This window comes from Centrocercus urophasianus, unplaced genomic scaffold (assembly GCF_019232065.1).
Source record: "Centrocercus urophasianus isolate 14NV4802_14NV808 unplaced genomic scaffold, USGS_Curo_1.0 seq_23, whole genome shotgun sequence".
Lineage (NCBI taxonomy): Eukaryota > Metazoa > Chordata > Aves > Galliformes > Phasianidae > Centrocercus > Centrocercus urophasianus.
Genome location: NW_024884789.1, coordinates 8825124 through 8841262, shown reverse-complemented (window position 1 = coordinate 8841262; position 16139 = coordinate 8825124). Strand labels below are relative to the sequence as shown.

Genomic DNA, 16139 nt, shown 5'->3' with positions numbered 1-16139 from the left:
GAACAAGGATAAATACTGCCCTGTGGGGATTCTCAGGTGTTGTGAAAATATATATTTTTAACATAAAGGAAGTGTGCAGAAAAAGGTTCATGATGATCCCCATGATAAATCATACAGTCTCCAGGAAGCAAGGCAGATCCTTGAACTGAGAGAAGCCTGATCTGACCTGGAGCTTGCACACTTCATCCATTCTGTGCAATGTGGGAAGTGTGAAAAGAACGTATGGATGTGAAATGCAAAGCTGTATGATAAAGCAGATGTACGTGGGACAACATTAGAGGTACAAAAGCAATCTCAATGCTGACTCCCCGGGCCCACTCCTTCTCACCATCCTGCTATTAATAACAAGAAATGAAATAATGCTGGTACAGGAAGACCACCAGGTGCTCTGTCAGAGCTGCAATGTCTCCCCAACCCACCATCACTCAGCAAAATCATGGTTGCAAAACTACTCAGCTCTGTTTTTTGAGCAATTGACTACTACAATCAGCAGAGTTCATGGAGATATTTCAGCCAAATATTAATGAATCTATAGTTACAGCTAGTCTAATTCAGTGAAACAGACAAAAAGCTTGGAAACCATTTTCTCACAGAAACAAACAAACAAAAAAACCCCTAAAAGCTAAAAGTTCAGTTACTCATCAGAATTTCAGGAGCTTTCATGTAAGTTTTGCTTTCAAACTACTTTTTACAGTCTTCATAGTTACAAGTACTTGCTATCACCTCAAATTTGTTTCATCAATATTTTAGCAATATTTCTGAGGATTAATTTGCTATCATTGTCAACAAATTCAGTGACTTATTAGAAAGTTACTTATTGAACAGGTGAAAAATGCTAAGAAATCTCCCACTCTCCAGTTGGGTATCAATGACTGAAAACAGTCCAGCCCCCTAGGCATCTAAGAAAGTATACACAGAAGTTCACTATTCTCTTCTGGCACTGCAGAAATGAATGTAGATTCTGGAGCTAGCAATTTCTTACTACAGACAAAAAACACGGAAGTTATGCAGAAATACTATTATTTATGCTAGAGCTAATAAAATAAATCATGCAAATTCTAACGTATGGAACAGAGAAAAGGTTTTAAAACATACCAGCAAATGCTGTCTGGCTCCCACAAAGACTTTTTTCCCCATAATTGTAACGGTAAGGTTTGCTTTGCAAGCTGCAACGAACTAAAAAAGTGAACAAGTATTTTTCCTACCAAAATAAAATTAAATTATATAAATTAAAATGAGCATAATTAAGCTTGTCTGGAACCCTGCTGCCTAAGTAAGATTTTCAGATGATATGTTTGCTCAGTTTACAGACGCGGATACAATTACAGTGAAGAATGTTTAAGTCCGTGACCATCAATAATGAAAAAAATACAGTAAAGAATGTTACTACCTAAAAACTTGCCTTCTATCTTAAGACGTCATAAATTCTTCTGACAGCTCAGGTGACATCAAACTTCACATTTATTTCCCATAGTAAAAATTAATTCACACAAAAGCTATTCCCTGCCACTTTCCTATGACTGCAGTTGGAAGACTTATTGCAGTAACTCTAGACTGCCTCTTTCCTCAGATAGGGACATGCCAGCAATGAGCAATGGCACAAATATAGATGTGTCCCAGCTGTCCTTGAGTAGCACACTACTTGAGTGTCACCAGGACGAATGCCATCCACCGAGAAAAGGCTCTGATGGTTCTGTGTGATTCCTGGAGCCAGAGTACTTGGAACATTTATACAGACCCCCTCTAAAGCCAGAGCACACACTCAGTTTTTGAGCTGACAGTAAGAAACCCAGCAGAGTGCAGTCATTGACTCTAGACGTGGTTTACAAGGCTGTAGTTCTAGGCACGTTACCTTGTGTTGCATGCACAAAATGTGCGTTCTTCACAAACAAATTAAAATGGATATACAGATGCATACAGTGGAACAGTTAAACTGAAATATCTGTGTTGTTCTTTGCAAAAGTTTTATGGCAAAATCTGTCTGTATATCAAATTACTGGAAATGTTGCTAGTGATTTGAGTTGGAATCGAGATTGGATTCTAGAAAAGATATCTAGGAAAACCTAAAAACCACCAGAATTTAGGGGAAAAAAATGCATGACGTGCACTTATACACCACCCCCACTCTGTGTGTGTATGCTGGGCCCTTGGAAAGCTATTTATAGTGAAGCAAGAGGCTAATGGCCAAGCCAGGGGGAGGTTTCACAGAAACATAACCCTTCAGTCTGCTCAGCAGTGGAGCACCTGATGAAAAACAGGCATATATTACTGCTGAAGGTTGTGTTCACTGTGATTACTCGAGCCCTGTATACCCACTCAGACCCACAGAACTTTCAGTTGTCCAGAATACAAGATGTTCTGCTTGTGAACTTGCTAGTGAGCTAACCTGGCTGGCAGGAGATGTTGAAGTGTGTTTGAGGACATTGCAGTGTACACTTCTCGAGCTCAAAGGAGAGTGTGATGGGAAATGTCTGTTGCATCTTAACAGAGCTCTGCTTTTTCCTCCATTCCAATTACACTTGGTGTCATTTCCTCACATTTTTAGCAGTACAACTGTTGGCTGTTTCAGTAAGGAATTACAAGTTAATTACCCATGTAGTCATAATCTCATTACTGCTGATAGTTTTTCTATCATCTGCAAGATCAGAGCAGAAATGTTTTCACGTAAATGATGAAGCCTTTGTAGGAATGTTAAAATTTATGCTGTCAGACAGATTTTATTAATTTTTCAGATGGGAGCTTATTTATGCTTCTTTGTTGTTAAACTACAATATCTCACAGGCTTTCATCTATTGAAAAATTAGTAGTGTCAGCTTTACTTCCAAAGACCAGAACACAATGTTTTGTTTACCGTAAATTAAATTCAGCCTTGATCACAAGCTCGGATGAGAGATACGTGCTATACAGAAAGCTGTGTCACTTCCCACTCTATTGTGAGGCCTGCAAGCCCTTCCATAGGGGCTAATTGGAGAAGGCCAACGTATGCATTCAGGTTGGATATTAGGAAAAATTTCATCTCATGAGGAGCAGCGAGGCATTGGCACAGGCTGCCCAGGGAGGGGTTGGAGCCACCGTCCCTGGCGGTGTTCAAGAACAGGGTGGATGTGGCACTGAGGGGTGCAGTGGGGAAGGGTTTATGGTTGGACTGGGTGCTCTTTTCCAACCTTAGCTATTGTATGCCACCCCCCTCCTAAAGTCATTGAACTGCTGAGAAAGGATGGGATATTCAGAGGCCAGGTATTAGATGATGCCTAAAGAGCAACACTACGTGGAAGATGGCTCATTTCACACTCCTGTTTTTGGGGGCCATCTTTTGAGAATGGATTTAGACACAACTCCAAAGCTGCTATGCTGCACAGGAGAAGGGAGCCTCCGGATGCCTCCATTTTGCATGGCAGGAAGGGAACACGGAGCTTTGTGGTGAAAAAGGGAACAACTCAGGAAAGGCAGGGAACGATGGCTGGAAGAGAGCTGCTGGCACACAGCTGCCTCCTCAGATCTGTGGCAGGAGCAGCTACAGCTAAGTCCCACAGCAGCACGGGAAGATGGCGGCACAGGGAGATGGCCACAGCCTGAGGTGCACACCACGATTCTGCTCTGAGGGAAGGCAGCAGGGCCACCTCCTGCTCAGCTGACAGCCTGGTGCGCTCTGCCCGCTGCTTTTTACAAAAAATAGTGATTTTTTTTCTCTTTTGTTTTCCTTTCATTTTCCCTTTTTTTTTTTTTCTTTTTTCGTTCTATTTTCGCCCCAGCCCCACGCCTCCTCACACGCCTTCGCGCGCAGCCCCTCATTCCCGCCCATCCCAGCGCAGTGTTTATTTCCGTATTACGGCGCGAGGACCGGCCGCCCCCGCCCCGATGGGCTCCAGCCAATGGGATCACGCGCTACTTCGCCCGGGCCCCGCCCCTCCGCAAGCTGCGCGCCGCTCCCTTAAGGCGGCCGAGTTTCGGTTCGCTTCGCTTGGCGGCCGCCGCCATCATGGAGCCGCAGCCGGACAGCCTGGAGGGGTGGGTGGCCGTGCGCGACAACGCCTTCGCCGAGCCACAGCCGCCGCCGCGCCTCCGCTTCCTGGTGGGCTGGAACGAAGTGGAGGGCGCCTTCGCCGTCACCTGCCACTGTCGGTCCGAGGCGGCAGAGCGGGCCCCGCAGAGCTGGGCCGGCCTCTTCTCGGCTCCGGCCCTGCGCGGCGTCCACCGGCAGCTGGCGGCCGTCTGCCCGCGCCTGGAGCCCGCCTTGCCCGCGCTGCCGCCCGCGCCGCCCGGCGCTTCGGGAGGCCTTTGGGCCGTGCTGTTCCCTGGCGGAGCGGCACCGGACGAGGCCGAGGTGGCGGAGCTGTGCCGGCAGCTGGAGCGTTACCTGGGCTGGGCGCTGGAGCTGTGCGGCGGCCGCGTGCTGCTGGACGTCCTCTTCGCCGCTGACAGCCACCGCGACGACGAATACTTCGAGAGCCTGCACGAGTTCCGCGGGAAGGCCCTGCGCGGCCACCTGGCCCGGGCCAAGGAGGGCCTGCGGCGGGTACGCGCCCTCGGGCGGGGCTGGGACCGGGCTGTGCTGCTGTGGGCCGGCCGGGGGTCTGCACCTTGGGCAGCCCGGGCTGAGCGCCTGCTGCTGAGCAGTGGAATGCCGTTACTGCTTCAGAAGGATGTTCTGTAGAAAGGCAGCTGTAGTTTGCAGTGTGTTCTTGTACGGTGTTACTGTGTGTAATTGTGTAAAAGCAAGGATTTTATCCAGACAAGCCCAAACAGACAAGAAGCCCACTGAAAAGCAAAAATCCCTCTGCCTGTCAAAAGCAAATTCTGATAAGTGATTTTCTCGTGAGAAAGTGAACTATTGTTTCTATGGGGGCAGGAGGAAAGGATAGTCTTTTACACTGCTCCAGGTGGACCTAGGAGTGATTGAGGGGCTTCAAATCTCAAGGGATTATCAGAAATGCTGGGGTTCCTGCTGTTCTCCTGCCACAGAGCTTCCCTGGGGAGATTCCTCTGCAGCTGGGACCTTTGCTCCTGCTGTTGGACTCAGCTGGCAGGAGGAAGAATGATGATTTAATTCCAGTGCTTCTCAGTTGCAACACAACCAAGCCAGCATTTCTAGATGATTTTTCTCGCTTTGCTCCTTCCCTCAAGGAGCCACAGATCAAGCAGTGTCTTTTCAGAGAGATCTGTGGTTCACAGCTGCCTTGCTGTGTCCTGCTGTGTAGGGTGCTCCATGGTCTCTGGCAGCTGCTGTCAAAGAAAAATCTTGGAAGTTTTGATTTTAACCAGTAAACAAAAGCCATTATGGGAAGCTTCTAGCTTTGTGTTTTGTCTGTGGAACAACTGAAGACGTCAAAGGGGGACTGATGTGTCAGAAAGAGTAGCTCATTGCATGAGTTACAGGTTATAAAATCTTCTGTCATGAGGACTGTAATCTGAGTAAACTATTAGAAATTGTGCAAACGACAATGGGATTTAACTGCAGGCTGTATCAGGAGTAGAATTCTTATTTTTAAGTCTCAATCTGTTTTTTCTAACCTTGAAGTCAGAAATTTGGGGTCTAGATACTCATTTCTTATTAGTGCCTACATAGTGAATCTGGAAGAGATGCAAGAGTTTAAGAATACCTTCCTTGCCCTTTCGGTATGCAGAATTCCCCTTACCACTTGTGTTTATAAAAAGCAGTGACCGAGTCACCTGCACACAACTGCTGGGGTTTCTGCTGTAGGAAGACCTGGGCCTGGGCAAGAGTCCTTGCAGTCTCCTAATGCAATACAGAGCAATCAGTGCCCATCAGCAAGGTGTTAATAGTATTTCATGCTGGGGTGGCTGCTGGCTGCCTGGAGTGCTGGGAAGCTGTGCCTATTCCACCTGGTGATAAATAGCAGGTGCCTTCCACCACAGCCCATCAGCAGCCAACACACACAGATGTAAAGCAGCCAAGCCTGATTTACCTTTTATTTCACTAGGTTCTTCAGCAGCATAAAAGCACTGACACAATGGTGGCTTTGATGAAGGTTTATGAGGAAGAAGATGAAGCTTATCAGGATTTGGTTACCATGGCAACACAGTTCTACCAGTACTTGCTGCAGCCCTTCCGAGACATGCGGGAACTGGCAACACTGTGCAAACTGGAAATCCTGGTAGGTTCTGTCTTTATGAAGTTTACAGGTTACATAGTGAGACTGAGGTATCACTTCGTACTCCCTGGTTTTGCCTTCACCTGCTTTTCTTTTTTTCTCCTGTGAAGCCATCAAAAAAGACTGAGAAGTGTACAGCTGGGGCAGAACTGCTCTTGTAGGATCTGAGTCTGTGGTATTGGTTTGAGTTAAACTGCAGCTCTACTCCGCCAGTGTCTCCCTTCTTTCTGTTTCTGAGGGCTTAATTGGAAAACTTGCCCAAGCTCTGCCTGTCTGCTTTATTTTCCACTGAGCTGCGATTGCAGAGACCTAAGTAGCTTTCATTTATGCCACCTTCAGTGGGATCAGTTTGTGACAGTGAGAATGCCATTCTGCCCAGTGCTGATGCACCACATCAGCTCAGCTCTGGAAGTAAAACAAAAGGTAGAGAAGACCTGACTAAGGAAACATACGTATATTGGTGCCATTCCTTTTAGAAGTACAAGCTCAAATTTGTCATTTTTTCATTTTCTTATGCGTGCACCTTAAACTGGAAGCACAGATGTCCCTGGGAAAGTGGGCTGTCCACTACTTGATTTTTCAAATTAGAGTGAGCTGTTAGTGTTCCAGAAAGGAGCTGAACCATACTAAGTTTAGGTTAAGGAAGGTTTTTTAGGAGCTCTAAGTCTGAACTCTGAGGGTAAAATATGCAGTATGCTGTATTAAGAAATGAAGATCTGGGAGGATGAAGCACAAAGTTTGCTACTGTATAATTCGGAAGGTTGTGCAGGCTCATTTGAAATATGGCTGCTTTTCAAAGAGAAAAAAAATGAATACTAGTCCTGTACGTATGTATTCTCTGTGGTCTTGAAAAAATTCTCTTATGTTTCCTTTCTGTATCTCTGTTTCTATGTGAAAGAACTGCCGAGCTGGAGAATCTGACAGGGTGATGTGCTGTCAACACGTGAGGGAAAAATAGAAGTGAACATAGCACATAGAAGAGTGTATTTGTGTCATTTTTAGTAACACTTAAAAGCACTTCATTGGTCATTATTTTTAAGATCTTATTTCTTAACATACTTTTTAAAGCTAAACTGATCCAAAGTGAATGTTTCAAGGTCATGGTTAAGGTACAAAGTTTTTGAGTTAGCTCAGAATGAGGAATGATCATGCACAGGTGTGAGGAGTGGTTCACTTTGTGGCAGGAGAGAAGGCCGTGCTTGCCACGTGCTGTGTCTTCCTAGGAATGTCTGTCAGTGTAGCACAGTGCAAGATGCACCACTGCTGTAACCAGCTGATAACTGAGAAATTGTCTCTTTGCAGAAATCTTTACAGTATGATAACCTGGGACCTAAAAGAGTAGCAGCTTTGCAAAAAGATGCTGAAGAATGGACTAAGCGAGCTGAGAGTGCTGTGTGCTCCATTCAGGATGTAACTGTGAAGTACTTCAAGGAAACTGTGAAGGCTCTGTCAGGTAATCAGAATGGCTTAAACAAAAGGCTTTCTGAATACTTGATTTAGGATATTGAGAGCTCTTTTTAGTACGTTTGCTGCTCTCTCTTCAAACTCCAAAGTTAGGGTGCGTGTCGAGCTTAAGAAACATTTTATTCACCTAAGATTCACGAGTTTTAACCAATTTGATTTACAGCTTGTATTTTGCTTGCACCCAAATATCAGATCACTGTGTAACTGCTAAGACATGTCAATAAAGTATTTTACTTATGTATAAAACAATACATTCAATCTTCTTTAATTTTAAAAGAGCTTCAGATATAGTTTAATAACATCAGCATTTTTACTACTGCAGCTGTAATATAAATGCACTCAGATTATTGGTTTTCTCCATTTCTCATCTCTTATTGCAATATTGTAATCTGCAGCAATGCACAAGGAGATGGAACAAGACCAGGAAAGATTTGGTAAAGCCACCTGGGCTTCAGCTTTGCCACGTCTAGAAAACCTGAAATGTATGTTGGCTAAAGAGACCCTTCAGCATCTGAGGGCAAAAGAATTATGCCTGAAACAGAAGAGAGCTGCTATTCAGAAAAATGTAAGACTCTGCAAAGCTTCCTTTGCTGTCAGTGTTTTGTGAAAGGCTGATCAAAACCTATCACCAGGGTCACGGGTAGACTTTCAATCTCTTTGTTTATGAAAAACTTGAGAGGCCTCTTTCAGCAAAGTACCTGCGTTCAGTGCTATGTATTGTACAGGGTTGCAGAGCTGACCTGAATCTGATGACACAACAAGCTGGTGTTTCTTCACATTTTGGGGAAGATAAATCAATTTTTAATTTAACAAACACAAAGCTTGAACTAGATGGTTTTCAGTGTGGTTTTAAGTTATGAGACAGTGCTGGTTTCCAGTTCTTAAAGTTGCTCCTGCACACATGGAGACACTTAGGAAAGGTTAAGATAAATGCCCATACAAGTTTCAAGTATCATGTTCGTGTTTTTGTTATTAACCTTTAAAAGTGTCGATTTTTGGCAGATGAGGAGCAGATACTACGTTCAGTGGACACTGCAAAATCAGAATATTTACTTAATATTCTGACCTATTCTGCTTCATGCTGTTTTACTGCTGCTAGGTGTATCTGACTTTTATTTTCCAAGAGCAGTGGTGTTATTTGTGCACATCACAATGAAGTCTTTCCTGGTAGACTTAAGATCTTTAGACTACTGAGGCTGCTGCCTCCTTGGACTTCTTCTCCAACCCGTTTCTAATATTCTGTTATTTCCATACCAAAGCATTTTAGCAGCTTCCGGACAGGCCAGGTTCTGCAGGTATCAACTTCATAGATTGAAGTATGCATGCATGCATGCTTGTTTCCTGTGTGTGTATTTTGTTATCAGTGCTTTTTATTTTCTGCTTGGGGCTGTACAGATGGAGAACCTCAATGAACAAGAAGAGAATGTGACTGTAGCAGAGGAGCTAGAAATACATTATTATGAAACCCAACTGGAATTATATAATGTACAGCTTGATGTATTGAAACATGAAGAAATGCTGCTTATTGTACAGTTGGACACTTTGAGGAGACAGATTAAAGGTAAGAATAAAGACATAATTAAGCATATATCTAGGACACAAGAGTGGTGACCTGCTCTTTATATTAAAAATAATAGTAATAAAATAGCAAATACCTACTGGTCACGTAGCTACAGGATATATGTATAGGAACTATGATATTGTGACCTACTGAAACATGTCCTGAAATTAATCACAAGTTTGTTATAATTTAACATGTAGAAATTGCAAAATACATCCTGTAATGACAAAAAAGTAATTATATCTAGATGCTACTTGAGTGCTGCTTATATTCCTGCTTAAAAGTTTGTTCATAATATAAGATACCAAGTAAGGTATCTTTATTTTTATTTGTCCTTGATGAGTTCTGTTACCATGTATCCTGTGAAGTAAACATCGCTCCTGCTTGTTGCTTAATTAAGAGCTGGTAAATAATAAAGCAAGTGACTCGTTCAGAACAGCCGTCAGTTTTCCAGGAATACTCCAGTTGGTGAAGGTAGGAGTTAAAGCACAAAGAGACATTTGAGAGAGGAAGCTGAATAACAGCAAATGTTAACAGCATAAATCTGATCCTGCAAAACACCCCTGTGAGTAGCATGGCATGTTTGTGTAAAGCTTGAAAGATCCAAGCTTAGCTCTGGAGCTTTACACTTTCTCATAACTAACTCGCTGCCCTCAGTGGCTTTTAAAATGTCATTAGTTCTTTAAATGTTTAAATAACTGTGGCAATTTTTGGGTTTTTAAAAAAATACCAAATGCCTTTTTAGAGAAACAGGATGAAGTTGTTTACTATGATACATGTGAAAATCCTGAGGAGCTCAAGGTCATTGAACAGACAATGGAACACCATTACGCTCACTTGTCAGAAATGACGGTGCTGAGGCAGAAGACTAAGCAGTTGGAGACAAAGCGTGGGACTGTCTGTGCGAGGAGAGCCTACCTCAGGAACAAAAAAGTAAATGCAGTCCTGGAGATGTGCAGTTTCTATAGCTGATGTCATGAGTGTTGAGTCGCGAGGGATGGACAGGAAACATAGGAAAGGTTTGGGTGGAGCGTAGAAAATGATTGTGTGATTCTGTGCCTCTAAAACAGGAAGAGGGGCAATGTGGTTTTAAGCCAACTTTATGCTCTGCTGTGTGCTACAAGTACCTCTCAAGTGCATTGAGTGCATAGACTTACATGGGAGATGTAAGTCAAATAAACTTCATACAGAGCCCTGCTGTGGCCAGCCAGAGCTTTGCCCAGGCAGTCTTTTACAAAGCAGCTACAGCACAGAAGAAAACCTGGCCTGCTATGAAGGAAGCTGCAGTGACAGAGCAACCCACATAGTGATGCCTTTGGAGGGAGAGGAAATTTAAATACTGCAGTTCTCTCTCCAGCCTCAGTTCTGTTCAGGGGCCAGTTTCTGTCTTTATTATCTGAAGCAGAACACTAGGAAGACACAGGTGAGATCACAGTTGACTCTCGTGAACATTCCCAGTGAGCTGGGCTTATTTTACACCTGCACAGTTTCACTAAAGCAGAGAGCAGAGCTCAAGCTAAGTTTGTCTGGCCTTCTACTCCTAGCTAGGCTGGACAGAGTGGGAATGACACTGAGGATGTTATGTGAATGATCATTGTCTCTTGCTTGCAACTGCTTCCTCTGTAGACACATTCTCTGCTTCTATTTTCATTTACTTAATTGGTGTCTACTGGTTATGTAATACTAAAACCAAATGCCAGATGATTTGCCTGCACAGTCATATGGATTTATTCCCCCCCTATAGATTGACAAATAGTGACTCCTGGAGAAAACACTGAAGCCTGCAGCTTCAGCTTTGTTACGCAAGGCGTCCTGGTAGGCGTTTATTGTGTTTCACCTACATTTGGTTCCCTGGCCTTTGCACATAGAATCTATGGCAAATAAAATGGACAGAGGGAAAGTAGCCTTGTATTTTTTTTTTTTTTTTCCACAGTGTGCTTCTAACTTCTTTTTTGCTTTCCTTCTTATGTTATACCACCCCTTGCCACAAGGTGAGGCTTGGGTAAAATTTCTTCAGAGCTTGTTGCTGCCTTTTTCTTGTTTTCTCCGTTTTTCTTTCTTTCTTTTTTTTTAAACCTAAACATAAAACAGAAGCAACTTTTCGGATCTGGGTTATATTCCCTCTGTAGCATGAATAACTATCATTAGTTAGGATAAAAAGCAAATCTAATTGGCTTTAGCCATGAAGGAGTCCCATAGATCTCACCTTCATAGTGTCTCACATTTATCGCTTGTTGAGCTTAGCCATCGTTCACAGTACAGCCATGCACTTGGCACTGGTCGTTGTTAGGTAACTTGTGCACAGGGAGTTAATGGCACATATGGCACACAGTGAGCATGAACTAACCAAGGATTGTATGAATTTTGTTGTTCTATCAGGATCAGTGTGAAGCAAGCCATCGGCAGAGACTCCGGCAAGCAGAAGAGTGGAAAAAACATTTCCAACAGCATCACAGCATACAAATAGTGAGTACTGAACAGCAGCCTTGAAGAATCAGGCAGCTGCTTGTTTTCACACACCAATGCTCTCTCACTTGTGTTTTAATGCAGAAAAGAGACAAACAAAAAGAGGAAGAAAAAAAGAAAAAAGCTTGGATAAGCCAGGAACGTCAGAAAACGCTGGAGAGACTGAAGACATTCAGGGAGGTAAGTAGTGCGAGTTACTGTTGTCCTATATGATATGAAAACATAACATCAGATATCTTGAGCATGGTCCAAATCTCAGACTCCCATTTGGATAGCCTGAAATAGGGTTGTGTGTAATTGAGTAAAGAGAACGCTGCCGGATAAGGAAATAGTTTCCTTAGGTGAGAGCCTGCTGCAAAGAACAGAAGAGGAAGTGGCTTTGAAAGAAAGACGTTTATATTCCTTTAAATATGTTTGGTGTTGAATTTTCATCTTGAGAGGGTGAGTGGTACAGGTTTGTGTTTTTTAGTCTCTCTGAGGATGTTGGTTTGGCTAGTTCCATGGAGATGTGACCTTCTGTTTATGATTTGTTTTTCAGAAGTGTCCAGCTCACGTTGTTCTGAAAACATCTCATCCAGAGCCTCTCAGTCTCAGGTTGCCACGAAACGCCACTCGGAAGGCTACAGTAGCTTGCCCTCCTCCTCTGTCAAGAGCAAGACCAGCACCAGAGCAGCCAAAGAGCTTGCTGCTAGTAGAAGCACAAGTATCAGAAACGTCACACGAGAATACCCCAGCAGATATCCCTGTCCAAAGTTTTATTACTGCTGATGATTTGAAGCAAGAAAAGCACAGCGAGGAATTGGTCTCTCCATCCTTACCTCCTCCACCTCCTCCACCTGCTCCACCACTACCTCCTCCCTTACCCCTGCGTTTAAAGACAAGACCAACAATAGAGGACAAGCCACTTCCCCTTAGCTCTCATGACCCTTTGGAAAGCCCTGCAATGCACAAGCAGGATGACTTGTCCAGGAGGTCTATAAATAATTGCATAGGTAAGTAGGCTCACACTGACGGATGTTTTTCTTTCTTCCTTTCTGGTATTCTTCAGTTCTCCCTCTGGTACTCGACAGTAATAGCATGCAGCCTTTCTCGAGAGAAAGAAATTCTCAGAAATTTAGTTTAAGAGACCAGTGTGCAGTAACACCATAACTCAGGATTCTAAATGAATAACCACGGTTGGTTGATCCAGTTTGATATGTTCCACAGGATCCTGACTTCCAGAGTGTATCACTTGGTGTTTCTGGGGAAATGCTGTCTAGTTGAACATTCAGGTTGATATTTTAAAACATCTTCACTTGTTGAAGATCCTGCTGGTGTAAGAGGTACAAAGGTGTCAGAAATTCCAGGTAGGGGGAATTTATTCATGTTGTTCATATTGGTGGTAAGCAGCCTTTATTACCAGACTTATTTTTTCCACAATTCTACAACATTTGAACAGAATGATTCATTTTGATGAGGATAAATCCCTGTCCAGTCAAAAGACTACTGTGGGTAGATATGTGGTTGTACTAAGGCTACACTTCAGTGTTTATGACGTGTGTACTATAGACCTAGCAGCTGGGCTGCTTGCATTTCTAAGGTATGCACAGCCTGTGTCCACTTACAATTTGCTTGGTTTCTAAATAAAGGATTCTTGAGAGAATTCATGCAGAATCCAATCGGGATTTGAAAGATAGATGGATAGCTTTGGCATATTTGCATTCCTAGGGCAAAAAATCTGCTCTGTTACCCCCTCTGCTTTGTTGGCAAGATCATGCAGGTGTAATTGAAGGCTGAACTCTGCAATTGAAGCATAGTCGTTTGAATGAGAATAGAGCTCAGCAGTCTCTCGAGGCTGCACTGGTTACATCCTGCTGACAGACTTATTTTTGTCTCTAAAGCAAGCAAGTATTTGGACTGAGTTGGGCAGACTGAACTAAGTTGGAAGGCAGCAATTTTTTCATTGCCATTTGTCATAGTAGAGCTCATGCTAAACTGAAGCAGGTCTTTATATAAAGATCATTCCTTTTCAGACTGTTCACAATACATTTAAGCAGCCTTTGTATCCTCTCAGTTAAGAGGCAGACCACGGGCAGAAACTCTGAGTAAAGTTAAGCATTTTGAGTTCTTCCAAGGTATGAGGAAGTATGAGCAGTTGGAAGGCTGAACACAGGCTAGCATGACAAACTACTGTGCATCCAGTGGATTAATGTGCTGACTTCAGACTAAAAAGACTGTGGGATTACTGTGCCACAGATACTCATAAAAGGCTTTGATTAGTAACATGAGTTGTACACCAGAATATTCAGATTGCTGCTGGAACAGCCTCGCTGGTAACTTTCTTACTAAGAAGCACTGCAAGACAACTTTGTGGGTCTCTGCTTGATCCTCTTCTAGCATCTCTTGTCGGTCTCTGAAGATACCACAGGATTCAGCAGGATGTTGCATTTTCAATGCTCAAGCAGCTAACACTGTGTGTGGCAACGATCCTTGCTGTTGTGAGGTACAGGTGGTCCGGACCTGTGGCTGTAGGACTAGACTGCTGTCCAGGGGAATTGCCTTTCCCATCTGACAGTCTAAGAATCCAACAAGAGGGCTACAGCGCAAATTGCAGTGTGTAGCAATAGAGCCAGCAGGAGCTTTCTCACTGGGGTGTTCTTTATGGTCTGAAGTCCATAAACATAGCCTGAGATTTAAATCATGTTGTAAAATGGGAATTATTTTCTTCAAGTCTACACAGAAAAGAGCTGTCTTCTTGCCTGCTTAAGCTGTGATCTGGCTCCCACTGACTTCAGTGGTGTAGTTTCAAACCCTTCTTCTCGAATCTTTTCGTTTTTCTTTTGGCTGAGCAAAAATGCAGTTGACAGGCTCAGCAGGCATCTGAGCAAGCTAGGAGTGGTAGATTGTTTCTAATATGGAATACAAGAGATTTCTTGGTTCAGTAATTTTTTTTTTTTGAAAAGCCATAAAGTTATAATGAAAAAGAAGCATTCTTCTTCGTGTATAATTTCCTTGTTAGTGCTCAACCTTGTATAATGTTGAAGAGGCGTTGGTTTCTCAATTCAAGATACAAAGGTTTAACTCTTCAGTGCCAGAGTATGGCACTGCAGAAGCTATACAAGTCAGTACCAGAAGGGACTATTCTTCCTTCTGTCTCTAGCAGAGATGAAAGGAACCCTGAACGCACAAGTAGGATTCTGTACTTGTAACCATGCTTGTCTTCCTGCTTCTGTTAACGATAGATTTATCTGTTGCAGGTACGATGGATGAGGTGTTGGCTTCTCTAAAACGTGGTGAAGTTCATCTCCGCAAAGTGGAACAGCCAAACCCGTATGCCTCTGTGAAAGATAACATTCTCTCTGCCATAAGGCAAGGAGTTAAACTAAGAAAAGTGAATAGAGATACTGAGAAAGATGTCAGTAAAGACTCTACTAATGAGCTAGAAAGAAGCATTAAAGCAGTCATCCAGAGAATTAAGAAAGTGTCTGCTGATTCTGAAGAAGAGGAAAATAATGATCAGAATAATGGAGAATGGGACAACTAACCAATTTAGACTAACAGACTACTGACTGGAACAGTATTGGTCGTGTTTTTGTGCATTATAGAAGAGTGCCTTTCAAAATGAAAGAACAGTGAGATTGTGTTTGTGCATGTGTTCTTAAAATGCACAAATGTTTGTAGAGTTAAAGGGTCCTGTTGATTTTCTACAGGAGCTACAGATTCTTATTTTTGCATGTAATGTCATACTCCAACATCCACTTGCATTAACAGCTATTTCTGGCTCAACGCTATATAGCTTTCACCACATCTGCAGACAGCTAAAATACTGGATATAGTGGATGGAAACACACATTATATTTAGGTTGTTACTCCACAGCCCTGCTATCGCAAAAATGAAGTGAAAAATGGAGTGAAAAATGAAATCAAAGTGTATTTCATTACAGGGTGACAAAGGCAGTCTAGCAAACTAGGCATAATTTGGTACTTCATCTTCCTGCTTCTATTGTCTAGAAATTTCTCAGACATTTTGCTTGTCTAATACAGTCTGCTCTCAGAGAACTGCACTGGATACTTCTCTTACCATTATGTCGTAAGGTGTGCACTTACAAAAGTCAGACAGTGCTGATTGAAAAAGACTGCCGTCAGATTTGAGATAATCACTACTGTGGTAATTACTGAAAAGCTTACTTTTTAGTTGGAAGCTCGGAGTGTTTCTAGATAAAAAGCGTTTTTCCTATATCTACAGTTTCACAGAAGTGGTGGCAGAGAGGAAAGCCAAAATGCTGTATAGAGTATTTTCGTGAATATAGCTCTGTCTTACAGCGCTGCGTTTCTCCAATGGCAACATCAGTGTGTGTTCACAGCTCCTCTCATGAGTTTAAATTATCTGGTTAAGCAGTAGTTACTTGCATTGTGCCTGGACCAGCCTCCTTCACAACTCAATTGCATTACATTTAAAGGCTGTATCTACTTCAGATAGATGGTGAAAAAAATGATTCAGGATTTATTCTGGAATTTACACTGACCATTAATAAAAACAGATCCAAACAGCTGAA

The 16139-nt window shown here is 42.9% G+C and overlaps 2 protein-coding genes across 2 annotated transcripts in view; one reads left to right on the top strand and one right to left on the bottom strand.

Moving 5' to 3' along the window:
• FSD2 (fibronectin type III and SPRY domain containing 2) overlaps positions 1–4483 on the bottom strand; it is a 23069-nt gene extending 18586 nt beyond the window's left edge. The window contains exon 1 of the mRNA XM_042824746.1: positions 4358–4483. The gene's annotated coding sequence lies outside the window, so the exon portion shown is untranslated. The remainder of the gene's footprint in view (positions 1–4357) is intronic.
• On the top strand, positions 3980–16139 carry WHAMM (WASP homolog associated with actin, golgi membranes and microtubules). The gene is made up of 10 exons (XM_042824747.1): positions 3980–4516; positions 5943–6116; positions 7416–7566; positions 7973–8142; positions 8973–9138; positions 9884–10071; positions 11518–11604; positions 11689–11784; positions 12143–12596; positions 14841–16139. The coding sequence occupies exons 1-10, from the start codon at positions 3980–3982 to the stop codon at positions 15125–15127; spliced, it is 2310 nt and encodes a 769-aa protein (XP_042680681.1). The 3' UTR covers positions 15128–16139.